General features: G+C 31.9%; 2 protein-coding genes and 1 long non-coding RNA gene across 13 annotated transcripts in view; 2 read left to right on the top strand and 1 right to left on the bottom strand.

Moving 5' to 3' along the window:
* Window positions 1–263: 263 nt before the first annotated feature.
* LOC111637881 lies at window positions 264–2,796 on the top strand. Of its 3 annotated transcripts, none has more exons than XM_023383475.1 (3): window positions 264–1,343; window positions 1,470–2,199; window positions 2,395–2,796. In XM_023383475.1, exons 1-3 carry the CDS (start codon window positions 1,281–1,283, stop codon window positions 2,772–2,774), a joined length of 1,173 nt encoding a protein of 390 aa, XP_023239243.1. In that variant the 5' UTR covers window positions 264–1,280; the 3' UTR covers window positions 2,775–2,796. The 3 variants fall into 3 exon arrangements, with proteins under 3 accessions (XP_023239243.1, XP_023239242.1, XP_023239241.1); XM_023383474.1 differs by having other exon boundaries at window positions 264–1,623; window positions 1,702–2,199; XM_023383473.1 differs by having other exon boundaries at window positions 264–2,199.
* Window positions 2,436–10,290, bottom strand: LOC111637883. Of its 2 annotated transcripts, XR_002758749.1 has the most exons (5): window positions 9,901–10,290; window positions 6,822–6,939; window positions 6,488–6,588; window positions 2,705–3,173; window positions 2,436–2,572 (listed from the first exon to the last, which is right to left on the bottom strand). It is a non-coding gene; the product is annotated as an uncharacterized LOC111637883 (long non-coding RNA). The 2 variants fall into 2 exon arrangements; XR_002758750.1 differs by lacking the exons at window positions 2,436–2,572; window positions 2,705–3,173 and adding an exon at window positions 5,887–6,404.
* Window positions 9,427–22,090, top strand: part of LOC111637882 (THAP domain-containing protein 5-like) — an 87,710-nt gene continuing 75,046 nt past the window's right edge. For 2 of the 8 annotated variants that reach the window (XM_023383484.1, XM_023383482.1), the window contains exons 1-2: window positions 9,589–9,683; window positions 13,557–14,022. Coding sequence is in view for 6 of the 8 variants with exons in the window: in XM_023383483.1 (XP_023239251.1) it covers window positions 9,522–9,683 (162 nt within the window). In the remaining 2 variants the exon portion in view is untranslated. Of the gene's footprint in view, window positions 9,684–13,556; window positions 14,023–17,570; window positions 17,895–22,090 lie in introns of those variants that run through there. The other 6 variants (XM_023383479.1, XM_023383478.1, XM_023383477.1 and 3 more) reach the window with 6 other exon arrangements.

Below are 22,090 nucleotides of genomic sequence, written 5' to 3'. Positions count from 1 at the left end.
TACTAACGAGTAAAATCTTCATTAAGTCAATCCCACTCGAGATATGACACTTGACCCCCTTATCTTCCCACCCCATGACCTTTAACCATCAAAATTTCATAGCATCACTCTCGTAATATCCAAATCCCCGTGCAAAATGTCAGAAATTTTCGAAAAAAGTCAAGTGAGTTATTCAGCTTGAAAGTAGGCAAACAAAATTTTGCTCCCCCACATCTGGGATTGTCGTGCCAAAATTATGGTAACCCTTGTTGTAAGTAAGTTTATTTGTCCCATATTAATGAATAAAAGTATTTTTATTGCAAGATGCCAAATAATAGTTGTAATTTACTAAATTTGCTATCATCGTTCATGCCTGGATACATTTTTGACTTCTTTCAACTACCAAAGCAACAAGAGAATTTCTTTGCCTTCTTTATCAGTTTCTGTAATTTTGTAGGTGCTTCTCCAATGAAATGTTATGGGTGAAGTTTATTTTGATCGAACTCTATGTCCTCAGTCCACATTTGGGTCTCGATCTCATCGTAGTTCTATTTGAAACAATCTCAATCTGAATATCAGACTGAAAATGTAGATTAACATTTTCGATTGAACAATCAAACTGTTAATGAATACCCAAAGAGCTTTAGCTTGACCCATTCGATTTGTTAAGTGTATCTCCGAGGATTCTAAAGGAAGTCCTCGGAGGTACACTTAACAAATCTTCTGAATCTTCCGGATGTCGGGGATTCTCCTAAGAATCGGGCAGAAATTCACTTCTTTCTGGATTCTCCGATTGTCGATGATGGTTCAGTGATTCGGGCTAATTCCACTGACTTCTGGATATTTTGGATTGACTGTGGGATGAAATAACATTTGTTCATCTCTTATAGCCCATTAGTGACCAGTGGATAAAACTCACGGTTTTATCCACTTAGTCATTCCATTCGGGTTGCAGGTTTGCACCTGACCAACCGGCTGGCCATGTGGAAACCGGGAAAACAGGAAGACAAAAATCAGTTTAATATTTAAGTAAAGATCTTCAAATATATAAAGGAAAAGGTGTGTATAAAAATTATATATTAGATAAAAAAGCAATTCAAACAAATAAAAAAATAAGTAGATTAATTAAGTTTTTTAAAGATAAACAAATTTCTATTATAAAAGCAGATAAATCTTATGCACTTATCATTATTAAAAATTCAGATTTACAACAAAAGAAAAGACAAATAGTAACTACAGATGAATATGAAGTTTTACCTAGTGATCCAACAGAAGATATTAAAAAGAAACTGATTAAATTAATGAAAACATATAGAAAAGAATTTACAAGTAATGAATTTAAGAAGATCGTCAATTTTAATAATGTACGTATTCCACAACTTAATATTCGACTTAAAACCCACAAGATTGGACAGATTTTTAGACCTTTAGTAGATTTTAAATATTCAGTATTGTATAATTTAGAATATTATATAAAAAATTATTTGCAGTGTATCCCCGACTCTAAATATACTATAAAAAATGCAGATCAATTGATCTCAAGATTAATGCAAGGTCAAAGTAAAGACACTTATAGATTTTTAAGTCTGGATATAAAATCTATGTATCCTTCAATAAATTGGAATTTTATTATGGAAAGTTTAAGTAAATATGATTTACCTTGTTATATCTTAGAATTTATTCAGTTTACTTTTAAAAATAATTACTTTAAAATATCTACAGAATATTATCGCCAAAGAGACGGGATCGCAATGGGATCAGTAATTGGCCCAAAGCTTGCCGATATTTGTATGGCATCAATAGATGAAAAAATCTTCCAGTACCAAGGTATTGTTTTTTATACTAGATATGTGGATGACATATTAGTTTTGTACGACTCAAATAACGTTACAGCTGAAAATATCAAGGATTATGCAAATAGTTTAAATAAGAACATTAAATTTACTTATGAAGAAGAAAAAAATTATGAAATTAATTATTTAGATGTAATAATCACAAGAAAAAATGAAACATTGCTGTTCCGAAAATACGAAAAAATATGTAATAATAATAAGGTGATTAATTACAAGTCATATTCTTCTATAGGAATAAAAAGAAATGTTTTTTTGATGGAATTAAAGAAAATATTTAATAGAACAACTTTAAAAAAATATATTGAAATTGAAACTAAGAATCTTTTTAAAAAATATTTATTGAATGACTATCCACAACAGCTTATACGTAAGTGGTACAATTCGTATTTAAATAATAGATATAATGTTAAAAATAATAAAATAGAAAACTTATATATTAAAATTCCATATATTTTCAAATTTTATGAAAAATATAAAACTTATATTAAAGAATTGTTCTCAGTCAATTTAGTAGGTGAACAAAAAAATAAATTAAATAACAGTATTTGTCTGATTAATAAAGCAAATGAAAAACAATCGAAGAATCCTTTAGAAGTTGCAGAAGTCGTATATGAATTGATGTGTACGTGCACAGAACGGAAAAGCTACGTTGGAGAAACAGGAAGAAAACTGGAAGTGAGGCTAAAGGAGCATGAGGCGGCAATTCGATTGAACAGAACTGAATCCCCGTGGCAACAACACTGCAGTATTAAAAATTGTCTTATTGATCGTAGTAATATTAAAATTTTGTATAAAGAAAAAAATTTTGTAAAAAGACGCATCATAGAACATTACTGTATTAAAGAACATGCAAATTGTATAAATTTAAATACCGGAGCATATGTCGATGCATGCTGGGATAACTTGATAAACTATAATAGTACTGGCAACTTGACAGTGTAATATCTACTGAAGAGGCTAAAATAGCGAAATATATATGGATAACATAATAAAGTAAGAAATAGTGAAAATAATTCTCTGGTTTTCTCTGTTTTTTTAAACTCTATCGAAGTCGGAATTAAAGAGTGAACGTCACTTGTGGTTCTTAGAAATTTTTTTAAACCGAAAAATTTTTAGAATTTATTAATTTTAATATTTGTCTACACCGATCCCATTGTTTTTTATTATTTATTTCATGTGGAGTTTTCTAGATTTTTTAACATTAGTAACACCTAAATGGGGTCCAGTCTTCATAGAAAGTCCTCTTGAGAGGCATCCCCTCGGCAGATCACCTAGCCATAACCAAATAAACCAATCTTCATCTTCCTCTGTATTTCTCTTCTCTTTTGAAGATATTCCTTCCTAAAATTGCATGTAATAGATTGATCACTTTACAGACATCCATTTCATTATTTTATACATATCTAAATTTGTATACTTCAAATTTTACATTTTATGATACAATTTTATTATTCGAAAAAATCAACACTTGAAACTTTTGTCCTCCCTAAAACCAGTAAAAATAGATTTTTCTCAGTTTATGAGTTTCAAAATTTATTTAAATCTATTATGAAAACTTAAAAAAACATTAAAATGAAATTAATAGGCAAAAGAACTTCATTTTTCAACAATTGATAAACTTATTGTTGGTGCTCGTTGACAATACTTTTCGCTGTCAATTGTTACAGAAGTGCATTGTTGAGTTTTTAATTGATGAACTTCCTTCTGAGTCCTGGCGCCCACCACCACGCACCAAGCAGTCTTCGTACCCTGAATGCTGAGAGTTCAGTCGTGGTTTCACGCGTTGCTCGAATGGGCTGGCTATGTGGAGTTTTCTGGGTTTTCTCCACGTCTGTAACGCCTAAATAGGGCCGGTTTCCCTTAAAAAGAACACCCGGAAGGCATCCCCCTAGGCAGATAGCCCAAGTGTTGCATTGCCATAACAAACAACAATAACTGAGTCCTGGCACCATCCCGACGTATCGATCGCAATGGATCTTCGGCATTGGGATCAATCTAAAATATTTAGATCAAGGCTGAAATGTGGTCCTTAGACATTGGGTTCAATCGAAAAAACTACTGGAACTATTTTAGAATATATGAGAGAAGAAGACATCTCTGTTCGTCCATTCCCAAAAAGTCCGCGTAGGGCGAAGACACAAGACACTAAGAAGATATTCCAAGAAGTATTTATAAAATGCTGAAAAATTCTGCAGTAAATTCTGTGATGTGAATATTTAATGAACCTTCAACACTGAAAACAAGTGCAAATGTAATGTAGTTTTTTTAATATAAAATGCTTTTATTTTATTGCCCACATGATCTGTAATAGAATATTCCTAAAATTTAAACAATGTCTAAGTATAAAACTTTTTAGATATATTTTATATTAACAATTAATATTTTATCAATTTTATATTTAATATTAAGTCTGACCTCACTAGATTTGGTTTTATTTGTTTACGATGGGCAGTCTGCTGTGGGAGTATGCCTCCCTGGAGGACGTTCAAAGGAAATCTGGCCCTATTTAGATGCTAAAAACGTGAAGAAAACCCAGAAAACTAGGCTAGCCCGTTGGCCAGGGCAGATATGACTCATGAGCCTCTTCTATTTTCCCACCACCTCAATCTTTAACCATCAAAATTATTAAATTTTGTTGGTTAAAGATTCCATAATATCCAAATCTCCTTGCAAAATTTCTTAACCTTTTTCCTTCCATGCCCCTTTTCTAATCAGCGAAGATCATGATCCCTTCTCAGAAACATTTTGAAATGCACTTGGTCGCAGAGTCGTACTTCACCAACGGACTGATCACGTGGCATTTTCTAGGTTTCATTCACATTGTAACACCTAACTACAGACCAATTTCCCTGTGTATATAGGGAAATTGGCCCCTATTTAAGTCTCCATTTTCATATGCAATTTACTCATTCTTCCCACCAGGTCACTTTGAATCTGTTCCTTGTTACTTCGTTCCAGATTTTTGTTTCAATTTAGGCTACTTAAGATTTTATTTCACTTAAATTTTCCTCTGTCAGCCTCAACTCACTGATACAATATGAATTTTGGTATGAAGTATACCTTAATTATGATCGAATGTAACTCTCTATTTGACTGAAATGTTTCGAAGATCCTTCTCTCAGATATTTCTGAAAGAATTCTTTGGCAGAGGGATGGATGAACCCTCTTTTCAATTGAATAATGGAACTGTTACCAAAAGTTTACGAGTGTTATCTGAACCTATTGTAGGTAAAGACTTAACAAAGTCCGTTACAAGATCTCACACCAGCTCCTCGCAGAAAGTTATTTACTCAAACTGAAGGAGCCACAGACCCATGTCCCAGACATTCAAGATCTTACCAGTAAACCAACTTTACTTTATCTTTGTTGCTCATTCTCTATTTGTTCTTTTTCCTAAGTAAATCATTGATTTCAAAATGTTTGATAGCCTAGGATTTTACCACCATATTTTTTAATTTAAACTGAAGAGAATATTCTAAATATATATTGTAATCTTATTGTCATGACTTAGTGCAGAATGCAGATAATTTTTTAGTCTATTCCAAATAAGTTGACACCTGTTACAAACAAATTTACAATTGAGTGATTTCTGCATCACTCCTTCCTTGTTTTTGATCTCTTTAATCTTGCCCTGAAGATGATCTATTAAAGAAATTGAAAACATTTGACATTTAAACTACTTTTGCTGTTTTGATGAGTCTTTTAATGATTATATATCAATAAAATAAAGACAAACATTGATAAAATAAGCAAAATCATCAAGTTATTAAGAGATACAGTTTTATCAATGATACAAAAAATATTCTTTCATCATCAACAAAACTATTTCTTAAGTATAAATAATTATTTAGAGACTGATGTATCGCTAGTCAGATTCTCGATCTCTTAATTTAAATTTTTCACCAAGATGCCTATATATTTCTATTTTTGTCGGTTATTATTATATAATAAATTAGTTGAGCTAATTAATTTATTATATAATAAAAATTTTGCAAGTTTTATCAATAAATTTACCAAAATACATGATCAAGTAAGCATAGTAAACAAAGCCTCAATTAATAAACAAATGATTATACTGGATTCATTGAGCTGTAACCTGGCTAATTAAATGTATAGATAATATGTAAGTTGGTCTAGTTCAAATTATATATACATTTAATTAGGCTACGGTCCAATAAATCCAGTATTATCATTTAAATTTACTTTACTATTTTCAAATAATTTATAGTCTTCAATTAAATTAAATTAAATATCTATTAAGGTAGATAATAATAAGGGCTTATCACACCAGTGATAATAGACATAAACACTCAGGAATCAATGTAGAACTTTTAATAAAACAAAAAGGGTGTACATGAGTATGAGTAATCACATAAATAACCAAAATGCATTTTAGACTATTGGAAATAGTCCCTCTACATTTGGTATTAATATAAAAAGGTTATTATACTCAAAACTATACAAAAGAAACAAATCGTTATAATGGTATGAGCAGTAAACATTAAATGGGTGCAAAGGAGACAGGCATAGAACGGCTTCATAATATTACAAGGTGGCTTCATGTAAAGGGTACTAATACAAACAGTTAAAAATTAACAGTATACTAGGTTAACAGTTATGAAATAACATTATACAAACAAATTATACATACATACCACAACAGTAAAATAATAGAGTTGAAGGTGGCATTATTACAAGGTGCAGAGCGGTTACAAAGGAGGTGTGGTACAGGCAACATCTGGTGAACAAGTGGTGACTAAATACGATACAAATACAAATTATACAACAGTTTTGACAAGACAGATTGATAACGTCACAAAGATATTTTGTTTTTAAAGATATAATTGTGCCATCCTTCATCAATTTTAACACCTAAATTATCGCTAATTCTATTAACTTTATTAATTTTTAAAATTTCTATATCTTCATAATATTTTTGTTTATAGGTGTTAGTATAGTCACACATCTATTATATATTACAAATCATACCTTCATGTCTTCCTTCTGTTCTCCATTATGAACATTGACAATTATGAATTTCCATCAATTCTTATTTTGAGTTTCACTTCCACAATTATAACACAGACATGCCCAATCTTCTATGTTTCTAGTCAAATTAAATCATTAATGGTAATTGAACAGTAACAGTAAATGAAATTAACAGTAAATCATTGACAATGGTTTAATCATTAAAACAACAAAAGTTATTTATAAATTATTTGTTTATCTGGATGGAAACAGGAAAAAATCTAGAATAATATCTCATATAGTTCAATTTTAATGATAAAATATTCAATAAAATCTTTGTTATATATTGTGAAGTCCTATTGCACATGCTTTGTGCTCTTTTCAGTCTGTTGTCTTTCATGAGCCCATACACTTATAGTGAGCCATTCTTCCACATTTTAGGGACTTGTGTTGACTGTTTGAAATGAATGATGAAATATAAATGTACCACGACAATAAACTTACAGAGTAACAAGCAAATTGAACCACTCTATAGTGTTGCAAAAGTGTGCATACAAAACAGGTACCATAGATTTTAATAAAAGTATTTACAGTAACTACATTACATAAATATGTAAAACATAGTATCTAATTGTTTAAAATGTACAGTCGACCCCCTATAACACTGTTGATTTTTCCATTTTATATGAATTCCATGTTGTACGAGTCACTTAGATTTTACATATACGTGTGCCAGGCTGTGAATAGTTCACGTATTTGTAAAATCCAAGTGACTCGTACAACATGGAATTCATATAAAATGGAAAAATCAACAGTGTTATAGGGGGGTCGACTGGTATAGCTATTAATAACATGTAGCAACATATTATTAGATAAAAAGTTTAAATTGCATTCTAATTTGTTGCATACAGCAAAAGGTTTTTTGAAGATACACTGATAATTCTCACGAATCAGAAAGATACAGTAAGAGATCATTTAAAATTAAATGTAGTAAGTATTGTTATTTCTTATTAGACTACTTAAAATATAATACATTTTATCAAAATTTGGAAAAGAACTTAAATAAGGCAGATTTTGATGGATAAAAGGAGGGAATTATCCATACAGAAAGAGAAATAGTTCTCAGTCTACAGAGTGTTATATATATTCATATGGAGATATAGCATCTTTATTAAAGAACGTTATTAAACAATACAGAGTGTTATTAAATGATTATATAATAGAGATTCTATGGATAATATATCAAGAAGTGGTTGGTCACAAAAACGTCAACATACAAACGAAAAGTTTCTCATAAATACAGTGAGCAAGGAGCCTGATTTATTTTAAAGTAACTCAAAGCACAACTTGAAGAATCATTTGGCTCTGCAGTACATAAATCTACAATAAACAGGACTTTGGATAAAGCCCAATATAGAGCATGCATTTGCTGTCAGAAAACTCCTCATTTCAAAAATTTACTGGAAAATGAATTACAATTTGTAAAGTATTATAAAAATAGCACATTTGGTACCGGAGAAATGTACTTTTCTAAGATGAAAGCAAATTTAATGTCTATGATAGTATTGGTAAAAAATATGTATGGAGGAAATGTAGGAGAAAGATAGTTTCAGGAAACATTCAAATATGGGGAAGAAATGTGTTCATTTGGGGGCTGTATGTCAGCAGCTGGAATAAGAAAATGGGGGCAATTACACAATTTATTAAAAAATAGTCTACAATAAAGTGTAAAAAACTGATCTGCCCAGGTATTATTTCAGCAATGTAATGATCCCAAACATTGTGCCTTATATTGTGTAACGATGGATTGTATATAATGTTCCTCATTTTCGACTGATTCTCCATAATCACCCAACATCAACCCCATAGAATATCTATAGGCAAAGTTCAAAAATTAACTTAAAAAATTTTGAAATCAGAGCAAAACAAAATTTAGAAGAGGTTTTAGTCCAAGAATGGAAAAAAATTTCACCTAATACACTTAAATATTACAAAGAAAATAACATTTAATGAATTCATTTTCTGATTTTGTTGTTATTTTCAGTATTTTCAATCTGTATGCACTCTTTTGTAACACATTGTATATAATATTGCCAGCATTAAATATTAAATTTTGTGATATTGGCTGGTTAATGCAAAATTTAATAAATGTAGAAATTATATGTATAGCAATGATCCTAATTTGCTTGTTAATTAATATAGTAATAATGAAATCCTTCCTGCTCTAATCCAGTTTAGAACATTTATATTAAATATTCATAATGATGAACTAGTTACTGTTTTTCAGTGGTTTTTCAGCTAAATTAATCAATGCATCTTTATTTAATTAGAAGAGCAATTGTGAAATCTTTATTTAAAATAAGCAGCATTTATATTTAAATTATTTAATAACCATTCATCCACACAATTTTCCAAATAACTATTTTAATATTTATTAAATTAAAAATCTTATATATTCTAATTATTATGATTAAAGAAAAGGCTATTCAGTTATATCATTTGCATTAAAAATCTCGATTGTAATTATTAATTTGTTGATGATTTTGATTATTAATACAAATCTATTGTTAACCATTTGTAGTCACGTGACACAACAGGCGCCATTTTTAGTCACGTGTCATAACAGGTGCCATTTTGTATCCAAGCTCGCATTGCACGCTTCATTTTCCAATCGTATTCTGTGTTCATTGTGGAATTTTACAGAATTAATTGGAATTAAACATGCCTACGTGCTGCATTTTCGGTTGTCGTCATCGAAGTGATCAAGGTTATAAATTATATAGAATACCAAGCGGGAAGAATGATCAGTATAGGAGAAGACTGTGGTTGAAACAGATCAAAAGGAGAGATATATTGACAACAAGAAAAGCTTTCCTATGCCAGGTAAGTTGATACAATAAAATACAATTTAATCATCAGTCAAGTGTGCATGCATTTTTCATTATACTTCGGCTTTACGATATAAACCGGGGTAAAGCATAATAATTCTAGAAAATAATCGACAACGCTGCTTATGTAGCAACGTGGAAACACATTTATCTTTTCTCAAAACCAAATGAATGAAATTCAAATGATGTACAGTGTCCGGTAAAACACTCACCGGTGTCTTCCGCCATCTTGAAAGATCAACGCGCCACTCACGCCGGATTTATTCATCTGAAATTTTTTCTTTTCTTAAATGCAATTTGGAATATAATTATTCAGGATTAATGTATTTAATAGAAATCTATGCGAACATTTAACAAATTACTTAAATTCGGATCGAAATATTGAATTTTGTAGCCATTATGCGGTGAATTCACGTTTCTCATTTAGAATTATTGAAAAAATACGAATATTTTAATATAATATAAATACTGTGAATTAATTATTATACAAAAATGATTTGTTAATTAAAAGTATTATATATATATATATCTTGGAATTTTCTTCATTTCGGCGCATAACTTCAATTCCGTTTTAAATTCGGCACCACCCGATAATCCGGCTTTTTCAGAAAAATACATGTTGATAATCCTACATTATAGTATTCGGCAAATGGAATATGTTTGAACACTCTCTGAACAAAAATTCGGTCGAAAGTGGATGCAGCCTTGAATGTTGCTGAATATCGGGAGGTCGATCACGAAAAATAACTTAATGATCAATGATCGATCAATAACTCGGTGATCGTTACAGCGAAATTTTCGTGTCGGATTAGATACTTGTTTTCCCGTGCCTAATACGTGTTTTAGTGCACAAGTTGCACAAACATCTTTCAAGATCAGATTTGGAAGCTTTGATTGATGTTAACAGGTTTCGGACGAATTCAGTCATTCACTAGGGTAGCAGAACTTCATTTTAGTAATGAAAAGTCCTGGTACCGACAAAGCCCTTTCTATGTGGGTGGAATCGTCTTTAATGTATTTAAGAGAAGACATATGTGTTTTTTTCACCTGTAGACTGGAAGATCTCGAGATGCGTTGCAGTACTTTTTTTGTTGTTAGTATTCTTGATTTGTCTGCCACGGTTGCTTTAATAGCGGCATCAAACTTATAGCCCGGTAATTCGGCATTTCGTTAGGCTTCAATAATCAGAAAAACTTCATACTTGTTTGTATCATTGCCCAATTTGCACAACCTGGCATAATGCAGTTATTGAAGCTACTGGGTATGGTCAAAAATTAAGACAGCATCGGCGCAATTATTCGTGATATTACAGGTTCTGACAAGTAGAGAATTTTCAGTCCTGCCACAAATAGGCTACTTATTGATTATTGACGTGCAAAGCAAACATAACTAGCAAAAATTTAAAAGACTAATAAGCAGGATTAAAATTAATAAATAGAAATGTATTCTGATAGTTTATGAGTTAATTATACTTTCTATTTGCAAAATTTCCTCAACCTCAACACAAAAGAAAAAAAGTGAACTTTTAAGAAATTTGCTGGATATCCTGAGTTAAAAAACAGCCAGGATCCCATTAGAGAAACTTTAATCATCTTCATTTTTACACAATAACATGTTGATTAAAGTTTTTTTTTCAGGTTTTTCAGCCAATCAACAGTATAGTTTACTCGCTGTATCCCCAAGCTGATTAGTATGTGCATAAACAAATGAAAAACATACAGTAGCTGCACTAGTATAAAATGTACATTAATATCTGCAATGTTTGGATCTCGTACGAATGATCGAATTTTGGAAAAAACTGGAAATTATCGAAATAGGTTAATCGGGTCCGATAAAAACCGGTTTTTGAATACCAATTTCAGAACATTTCGACATATCCGGGATGGACCAAACCTGAAAATTCCATGTGGTTTTACGGCTCGATCGGATTCGTTCCTAGGCTGACACCTTAACCCAGGAAATGTAAGCATTATGGCCGAGCGGTCAAGGTGGCAGCCTACCGCTCTAGGGGACATGGGATCGAATTCCCAGAAATTTTTCGGGGAGTGGTCCGTCCGGATATGTCGGACCCCGTCCGTCACCACCCGGCCGCCCCATTGTGGGCCTGGCCGAACCCATAATGGGATTGCTATAAAGAGGTCCTATTACTGTTAGTGCCCACAGGGTAGGGAGAGTTAAAAAAAGTTTTAAAAATGAAAAGGGGGGAAAAAACCTAGGAAACCCGAATCTTTCGACCCTTTTAAGAATTCCTCGACCTCGACTCTTTATCGACTCCTTCTTATTTGATAATAGAATTAATCCACACACAGTTTTCATAGAAATGTAGTGTGCTTATTCTTACTTCCAATAATAGAAAAAACGAAAACAAGAGGTTAAAGTACAAATTTCTAGCTTCGTTTCTAATTTTTCCTCTATGCTCTGTGGACGCTAAATGGTCCTATTTTAATGAGTGCCCACAATGGGAGTGTCGGATGGCGAGATGAGATGGACCACCACCCGAAAACTTCCTGGAGTTTTTCGGAGTTTCCGAATTCGTTCCCGGAGGTAGGCAACATCTCAACTATGCAGTAAGGCCATTAAATAATTTTCAGAAAATTCAAATTTTGAAGATAAATCTCCTATTTTAATGTTAACATCAAAAAATAAACTAATAATAATAATTTTTGTGTCACAAATGCGAAGGATATTTACAAAATGAGGAAATTAGAATGAGACCATAAAAAGTTGTTACGTTAAAAACAATTTTTTCTTAATTCAGATCCTTGGTTGTAAATTTAGAACGTCTATAAAGCTGGATTTACCTTTGACACTCGATGCATTGTTGTGTAGTAACTATTATGAAATAGCACGTTATGACAAGAATAATATGCTGACTTTATGAATTAATTACGCGATTCACCGAACGAATTTTATCATTTTGATCATACGAAAACTAAAATTTTTTATTTGACAATTGTAATGATCTGTTTTGTCAGTTTATAAATTATTATATCCCGAATACCAAACGTAAGACGCGTCTACAGAATAATCACACGTACTAATACACAGGCCGGATGGACGAGTGGTCAAGATGGCAGCCCACCGCTCTGGGGGACCCGGGATTGAATCCGGATGGGCCGAAGAATCTCAGGAATTTTTCGGGAGTGATTCGTCCAGATATGTCGGGCTCCGTTCCTCACCACCCGGCCGCCCGATTGTTGACCTGGCCAAACCGATAATGGGCTTGCTAAAAGAAGCCCTCTTAGTGCCCACAGGGTTGAGAGTTAAAAAAAGTACTAACATACATACATTTGCAAACATCAATTTCGCAATTCCTGAACTTTTCTCATTTACCCTCAAAGTAGCAAAAAATATTTGCTGCTTTGCCATTTAATTAGCAGAAGCTGCATTTGTGTTTTATACTTTGCATTTAATTTGTAAAGAATTTTCATTCAGAAATGATTCAAGTTTATGCATTTTTAATTAATATTTTGTAATTAAAATAGTTCTAGGAATAATAATATTAATTTTAAGCATATGAGAAATTTAATGATTCAACTAGTGTAGTAGTTACTTTTTTGCATATTTAATTTTGAGTACTTGCAAATACTTAACTTGTGTATATTCTTTTTATAGAAAGTAGATAAATATATATAATAAAATATAAATATATCAAAATGGATTAGATTGATGTAATAAGGGAAATCAACACTTGAACTACATTGCTATAAAGAGGTCCTATTACTGTTAGTGCCCACAGGGTAGGNTTTTATTTAAGACTTATCAAAACTTAAATAGAAGTTAATTTTTTTCTGTGTTTATGTGTGTGTACAATGTACTTAAAAATAAACTTATAACGTAATAATTATTGATATATATTACATTACAGAAATGTAGAATTTTACAAAATGCCGAGGTGTTGTAGTGTCGGTGGCTGTAGAACAAATTATAGAAGTGAAAAGAAAACTTTTTCTACCTTTTGTTTACCAAAAGAGCCACTGAGAAGTATTTGGCTGCAAAAAATTCCTACGGATCTGTCTGGATTAAAAAACCCTATAATATGTATAAAACATTTTGACGAGTCGAGCATTATTAGAATTGACAAATGCCTAGTGAAAGGTCAGTTAAAAGAATTTCCCAGAAAAATTCCGAAATTAAAAGAAGGAGCCATTCCGACAATTTTTCCAAATATATCTAATTATTTAAGTAGTGAAAAGAATACATGTAAAAGACTTGAAGATGTAGGGGAGAGAAATCTTCGAGAAGCAAAAAAACACAGGAATCTTTTGAAGTATGAAAAATACAAAGAAGATAGGACGATTACATATCCTCAAGATGTTGCAGCACATTACAAAGTAAGAATCCAGGAAAAAGTAATTGGACATTACCACAAAATGAACAAAAATTGGTATAGATACATAGCCTTAAATACTCTAGCTATAAATTTGCTAATTTTAATAATTAATACTATGCAATTTGCTACTAGAGTTAGATGTCATCTGTTATCTAAATTGATAATTATAATTTTTTAAATAATTTAGAATCATCTGGAAGAAAGGAACTGGCCCAGAGTGGGGGCTTGAACCTGCAACATCTGCTTGCTAGTTGCACCACCCAGATCCCAAGTATTCCTTCACCCGCTCAGATTTATAGCCTGAGTATTTAAGACAATTGTTTGGCTATGTATCTATATTTATATATTGGGCTTTGGGTTGTTAATAAACTTAAAAATTAAGTATTGTGTTATATTAATAATTCTGTTGACTTCCAATTATTTAGCCACTTACTATTGATAACAGTTTAAGTTTTATTTTATAATTGTTAACATAAAGCACAAGTAAACTTCCAAAGAATTATTAATTTTAAATTCAAAAAATTCTTTAGACAAGTTAATAACATTCATTGACTCATCATCATCAACATTGTTAATGATGATAAAGTTAAATTCAGTCATGTAATTAAATTACTATAATCCATTTTATATTATATAGCACATATTCCAGAACATCACTTATTTGTGAACAGGTAGAATTTGCTAAAAAATCATGCAATAATAGATGATATTGAGGCACACCTACACTTGTTGCTGTAAGTTATATTTACCCTGCGTTTCTTTATGCAGCGCTCGAGAAGCGCTTTACAGCGAACACACTGAAACTGGTTTCTAATTGGCCAACACTGCTCGTGACGTCATTTCGTTACACTCTCGCTGCATAAAGAAACACGGGGATACTCATCTTTTGCATATAATACTTTGTGTCAAAGTAAACATTTATAACTTTTCCACTCAAGAAATATAAAAAGTATATTAGTCAAGTATTTCTTTTATATACAGTAGAGCGTCGATTTTCCGAAAGTCAATCATCCGAAAGGTTTCCAGTCGGCAAATTTAAATTTTCGCCAGTGCTGTGGAGCTTCAATCTTTGGCTATGTCTTGGGCTACTCAAATATTTTACNTGTGTAGTTTTGTGTCCATGAAAATGTTAGTCATGTTACACATCCTATTGCTTACTCTGGTTTTATTTCTGTACACAGTATTATTGCACATCAGCACCACCTGCCTCAAAAATAAACCTGTACCACAGGCCTCAGTAATCTGGCACTCCTCTGTGCAAGGAATGGCTGGATTAGCAAGTCTACTGATGATAAACTCAAAAATAATACCAGTTAGAGCCATTTGTATATTTAGATCAAGCCTGGTAGACCTGTGCATTCACAAATGAAATTACTTAAATATTATTTTGTTTCAGAAGAACAGAAATTATAAAATACTTCTAATTTAATTTTTTACCAACAAATTTTATTAAAATATAATTCTTTAGATCATTTTAAATTCCTAATAATGCATATATCATGACTATGCCTATATATAAATATTGATGAATGAAGCTTTTTTTTAATTTTAAAACTGTTTTATGTTTTTATAAATAAAACAATATAAATTGTTCATTTGTGTTTATTATTCTCATTTGTTCATGTTGCAAACAAGTTGCAATGCTGTAAAATTATTAAATAAAATTAATTCAAGTTTCAAAGAATCAGTTTAATCATTATTTAATTAGATTTTTATACTCTAATATTTGTATATTATAAAACATGATTAATCTATATGTATATAAAATTACATGTCCTGCCTGACTGATTGATTGATTCGTCATCGCCCAGAGCAAACTGCTGAACCTAAAGAGATGAAATTTGGTACACAGTTAGGATACGTCATGAAAATGCACACCAAGAAGGGATTTTTCGAAATTCCCTCGCAGGGGAAGAGGGAGAGAATTAAGGCTTAAAAAGTCTTAGCCCCGAAAGGCAGTACCACAAATGTGGTTTACAAAGAGGTACTGGGGTAATTGAAACTCTACTTTTTAGTAAATATTTATACGTTAGGAATTTTCAGATAACATCATTTATGTTTTGAAAAAAAAATTGAACTCAGATTTATCGTATCTCGGAATCCCATAATATTTGAAACTTGAATTTAGGTGCATTAGCAGTCCATAGTTTGAACAAAAATCAGTAATTTTACCAAATTAGTAACAACTAATGATTGAGAATCTTAGTGAAGTACTGAGGGAGGGTTATTTCTATCAAATTGCAAAANTATTTCTGTGTGCATATGTTTATGTGTTATTTAACATATTTTTATATTAATTTCTATAATAATATAACTTAAAATTAAAGTAAAATTTGTTTATTTTTGGTTGCGTTCCCCTATCCCTATTTACTCTATGTTTAACGCTGTTTCGCTTAGCGCTTTGTTGTCTAGGAACGCATCCCCCGCGTTAAGTGGGGTCTTACTGTGTGTATAACAAAATATCTTTTGCAAAGGAATACAGATAGTACAGTACAGTGCTGACCAAATTATTGAACATCATGGAACATTAGCTAATGCCCACATAAACTGAACTTCTGAAATGTGGGAGAAGGCTATCTTTTTCGATGTGTCGATTTTCGGCATTATTGACGAGTATTTGCAGTATGTCAGGAGTTGGAGAGGAGTTTCAAGAAAATTATGTAGTACAAAAGGTTAACATCGTGTTTTTTAAAAATAAATGAAAATGGTTTGAGTATGTAAGTAGTTAAACCAGTGTTTCCCAAAGTGGGCGCTAATCTCCTTGAGGGTGGTAAAAGATTGGAGCTCTGGAAGCCATTGGATGATGAGTGTTGAAGTAAAGGGGGAAAAATTCATTTTGAAACAATCAACAAAAATATAAGAAATGTATGCGCTAAAGGGGGGCGGTAGTACGAAAAATTTGAGAAACACTGAGTTAAACGGTTGAAACATTGAAATTAGAAGGTAAAATGTTTAATGGCTTTTAGTAGATGTCATTGTATATTGTTGTGTTTATGTATTTACTAGTGTATAGGAAAATTGTATGTGCCTTGTTTAGCTTGTATAGAAGAAAACCCACCGAGGAGAGAAATATTGTAATTTCCGAAATGCATATGGGTAAAATAAAGTTGTTTATTGGTTAGAGATTACGGCGTCAGTGGATGTGATAATTCATAGAATATTAAGGTATTTTGATCCTTTATATACTGATTCCGGAATAGAAGCACAGTATATAGATTACAGATTAAAGTATATTCGTCTGTTCGTTGTAATAATTTAATAATGCCTAGTGATTGATTGTTAAAATATGGCAACGCAACACTTGGGCAATCTGCCTAGGGAGGTGTTTTAAGAGTAACTGGCCCCTATTCAGGTGTTACAGACGTGGAAAAGATACCCGGAAAACTCCACGTAGCCAGCCCAGGCGAGGCGACTCAATCCCATTGTTCAGGTGACGGAACTGCTTGGCCACTGTAGGATATGCCTAGTGACATAACCCGAACTGAAAGTGAAATTTCTAGAAGTAGGAAATTTTGCAGTGTACCATAAAAGCTAAGCAATTCCAGAAAAGTTAAGCGAATTTATTCGTTTTAATAAAGGATTTTTCAATTGTTATTTTCAAAAAAGCGCCTCGTGGCGTCAAAATTGTAAACTACAGTGCAAAACAATCCGCCATTTTTGGTCGAACTATGGTGTCATAGGTAGCATTGTGTTGGATTTTTAACGTCAGATTTCGATAAGATGGCCGGTTGCAGTGCGATGAATTGTTCAAATTCTTCAAAGAAAGGTTTTAAACTACATAAATTTCCTAGAAATAAAGAACGATGCCGAATATGGCTTCAGAATTGTCGCAGAGAGAGATGGCTTCCGACTATGAATGCCAAACTTTGCAATGTAAGTTTAAGATCATTATAATTTTATTGTGTAGAAACACATTAAAGAACTATAAAACCTCATAAACAAATTTTCTTAGATGAGTTTTAGTTATAAGGCGAAATCCGATATGAACATGTTCTGTAGACAACAACAAATGAATCAATATACTAGTTTCAGTGTGTTGTGGTGCCATCTATCCGCGAACACTCGAAGCACACAATAAGGGTATAATCATAGCTGCCACCATAGAAAATGCAAGAGTAATTGCTGAGAAAAGGACTTGCTGTGTGCCAAGATGTTCTAATTCACCGTGTAACACTGGCAAAGATGTAACATTTCATTGCTTTCCTAAAAGTACAAAGCTGAAAGCTATTTGGCGAAACAAAATAATGAGAGCTAACTTCAGCCCTAACAAAAATACAAAAATATGCTCAAAGCATTTTCGGTCCTTTGATTTCCGTCCGTTGCTTCATTCGAAAAGAAAATATTTGAAGGATTCCGCTTTTCGTTCTCAATTTCCATCGGCATTTAATACTAAGGCGAGTTCTTTTAAAATGTAATATGATCCAGTAAATAATTGAAGTTTGTTTCTCATATATATTACTACTGGTAAATAATAGTAATTTACTATGAAATATGTAAATTATGGAATTACCTTTTGTTTCGATTAAAGACATAATTTTTTTTCAGGATGTTTGTATCTTGCTTTTAATTGCCTATTTCTCGTTGAAAAAATTAAATTGGCTGATCTTAAGCATGAAAAATGATCATCCAAAAGATATACCTTTGAATGACTTCATATTTATGTGCTTGATAACAGTAGCTTCAGAAATGATAAGACATTTTCAGTCTATACAATGTTTGTTTTTATAAATAGCACAGGCAGCCGTTCAGTTGCCGTACTTTAAATCCTTATGATGGGCTTATAACTTTCCGACTAGATGGCAGCACGACTAATCCAACTCAATTATCTGGCATTGTCATTAGTGTGATTGCCTGTGTAGTTTTGTATCCATGAAAATGTTAGTCATGTTACACATCCTATTGCTTACTCTGGTTTTATTTCTGTACACAGTATTATTGCACATCAGCACCACCTGCCTCAAAAATAAACCTGTACCACAGGCCTCAGTAATCTGGCACTCCTCTGTGCAAGGAATGGCTGGATTAGCAAGTCTACTGATGATAAACTCAAAAATAATACCAGTTAGAGCCATTTGTATATTTAGATCAAGCCTGGTAGACCTGTGCATTCACAAATGAAATTACTTAAATATTATTTTGTTTCAGAAGAACAGAAATTATAAAATACTTCTAATTTAATTTTTTACCAACAAATTTTATTAAAATATAATTCTTTAGAAGTTGTGTTCACTATTTACATTACTTAAATATTATTTTGTTTAAAAAAATAAAATAATGCCTGCTTAAAATAAACGTTTTTATTTTAAAAACCCGGAAAAGCAAATTATTAAGGATATACATTTTAAATTAAATATCACGTTTCAAAAAAATAAGACTGAAAGGAAGTTGTTTTATTTTAGGCGCCATTATTTCTGTATTTTTCTCGTATACCGTATTATCATCCATTTTTTTCTTATTAAATGTAATTATCAGATGACGTAAAAGTCGTCCTTGAGTTCTATCCGCAAGGGGGAGCCTTCGTGATAGGTATGGCATATCGTGTGTTTTCTAGGCTTAGCTACCTTAATGGATATTTATACATAAATAAAACGAAAAATAATTATAATTCAGTTTTAAAGTTGTTTAGGAAAGTCTCTTCGTCTACGAATATGCCGAGCAATACGTCGACATTTTTCTTTAGACAGGTAAAATCAAATTTAGACAACTCTGAGAGCTGTCGTATGTCAACTTGCGTAGTTCTTTTTGCTGTAAAAGTCACATAAATTCTGATATAATTCTGTAAAATTAATTGCATTTTTGTTGAAATTTCACTGAAATTTAAAAACAAAATAATAATCATCATTTGTTAAATGTTCTCATGATTGACAGGGTGAAGTAAAGAAAAGTACCTTCACCTTTGTTGTGTGGATTCAAGAACAATTTCTCCAATATACACTCTTTAATTAATCAAGGGTATAATTACACTTGTGAATGAGACGGTTGGAAACTTACCAGAGTTATAGAGCAAAAAAGTCAAATGAACTGCACTTCTATGCATGACGTTTTGTTAGATATGACCCCCAAAATCAGTATACTTCCAGGTTGCAGGTGGTTGGGAATTGCATCACTCCACTATGACTGTTGCATTTAACTGTTCAGCTCATGTAACTCTTCGTGGAGTACTTATGTAGTTTTAGGGTGGTGTGGAACTTGCACCTGTGTTGGTGATGAGGTGTACGACTACGTGTAGAATGTCGGTTGAAGCAAGTGGTGCAGAGCGTAGAGGATAAGCAGTAGTACTGGTATATGGTAAAAACTGACCCTTTGAGGAGAATATCTTGCAAAGGGTCGCATGTGTGGGTATGGTTCCTTTGACTTTTTTGCTGGTACAGGAGGGATGGGAAACATCTGAGTTCACATCCTACTTCAATCAAGTTTGTTTTGTTCTCTTTATATCCCATTTCTAGACTTGATAACCAATCATTCCGTGCAATATATATCGATCCTTTGCATTGTGATCTAAATTATAGGTGCAAAAATAACAAAAAAGAAAATGAAAATGCTATCATTTATAATTTGATTTACAAGTAAAACATTTTCAGAGCTTTTTGTTCTGCTTCTGGTGCAGGGCTGTAAAAAGTTTGGTGTGGGAACTGGAAGTAGAATTAGTAGCATAGCCCAGGGAGGTAATCCATCTTGGGCTGCAATTTGAAAAAATTTTAGAGCTATAAATTTCCACTGTCGTCTGTCTGTTCTTCCGTAATCTCGAGAACGGAGTTAGCTAGATGTTAGTTGAGACTAGATATAGTAAGCTTAGAGGCGGGANGTAAAAAATTTCATTCAGAAATGATTCAAGTTTATGCATTTTTAATTAATATTTTGTAATTAAAATAGTTCTAGGAATAATAATATTAATTTTAAGCATATGAGAAATTTAATGATTCAACTAGTGTAGTAGTTACTTTTTTGCATATTTAATTTTGAGTACTTGCAAATACTTAACTTGTGTATATTCTTTTTATAGAAAGTAGATAAATATATATAATAAAATATAAATATATCAAAATGGATTAGATTGATGTAATAAGGGAAATCAACACTTGAACTACCTGCCAAGATGGGGTGCCTCTCAGGAGGACTTTATGAGAAACTGGTCCCTGTTTAAGTGTTGGGCACGTGAAGAAAACATGGAAAACTGGCATAGCCAGCCTTTTCGTCAGGGGCAAACTTGCAAACAACTGCCTGGTTCAATGGCTTTATATTGTAAAATGTTCTGAATCTGGATTGACTTCGGATCTTATCGCTCTATTCCCTGGATCTCTTATATTTTCTAATTGTAAATGGTTTTCTTAAATACAATTTATGGATTGTTTTGGAAGAGAAATTTCTGCAGTCATAAAAAATTTACGTTTATTTCTGAATAGTGTTACAAATTACTGAAGACAATCAGGTATCTTATCAACTATAAATCTTAATAAAATTCACTCGGGAAATTCGAGATATCGTCAGAAATTTGCTACGTAACTCGGTAAATCTGTACAATTCACAAGTTTAACTTATAATAATCATCGAGTTAATAAATGATCGGACTATCTTTACTTTAGATATACAATTAAATATAGGTATATCTAGCTGTCGTCAGAAATTTTTTAAAGTTCAGAGATGTTTCATATTTAATTAAGGTGAATTTCCGTTACTATAATTTTAAATTCGTGATGAGGTACTGTACCTCACTGCCAAGTCTGTATGTACAGTAGAGCATCGTTTATCCGAATCAATTGGGGACTGGAGTGGTTCGGATAACTTATTTTTCGGATAACGAATCATGTACGAAAAAATATATTAATTTATCCCATGTTGAAATTTCTCTCCGTTGCGTGTCGCTTCGCGTTGAATTTTCGTCGATGTTAAGCCTAACGAAGACTATTGTATCGTTAAAAATTATTTTTTTATTTTGTACAAACAAAATAAATTTATTGAAAAATATAAAAACAATAAAAAATTATACTTCAGATGTTAATTTAGTATCAAAAACGTAAAATATTTGAGTAGCCCGAGAAATAGCCGAAGATTGCAGCGCCACAGCACTA

Source organism: Centruroides sculpturatus, unplaced genomic scaffold, assembly GCF_000671375.1.
Source record: "Centruroides sculpturatus isolate CEXI.00-Female unplaced genomic scaffold, Cexi_2.0 scaffold1088, whole genome shotgun sequence".
NCBI classification, from domain to species: Eukaryota; Metazoa; Arthropoda; class Arachnida; order Scorpiones; family Buthidae; genus Centruroides; species Centruroides sculpturatus.
Note: the sequence above shows the minus strand (reverse complement) of the source record. Positions and strands in the feature narration are given on the sequence as shown.

Coding starts and splice junctions, on each gene's coding strand:
- LOC111637881 (XM_023383473.1), top strand. CDS start 1,281: ATGAAAACATATAGAAAAGAATTTACAAGTAATGAATTTAAGAAGATC. Junction 2,200..2,394: donor CTATCCACAACAGCTTATAC/GTAAGTGGTACA, acceptor TGATTAATAAAG/CAAATGAAAAACAATCGAAG.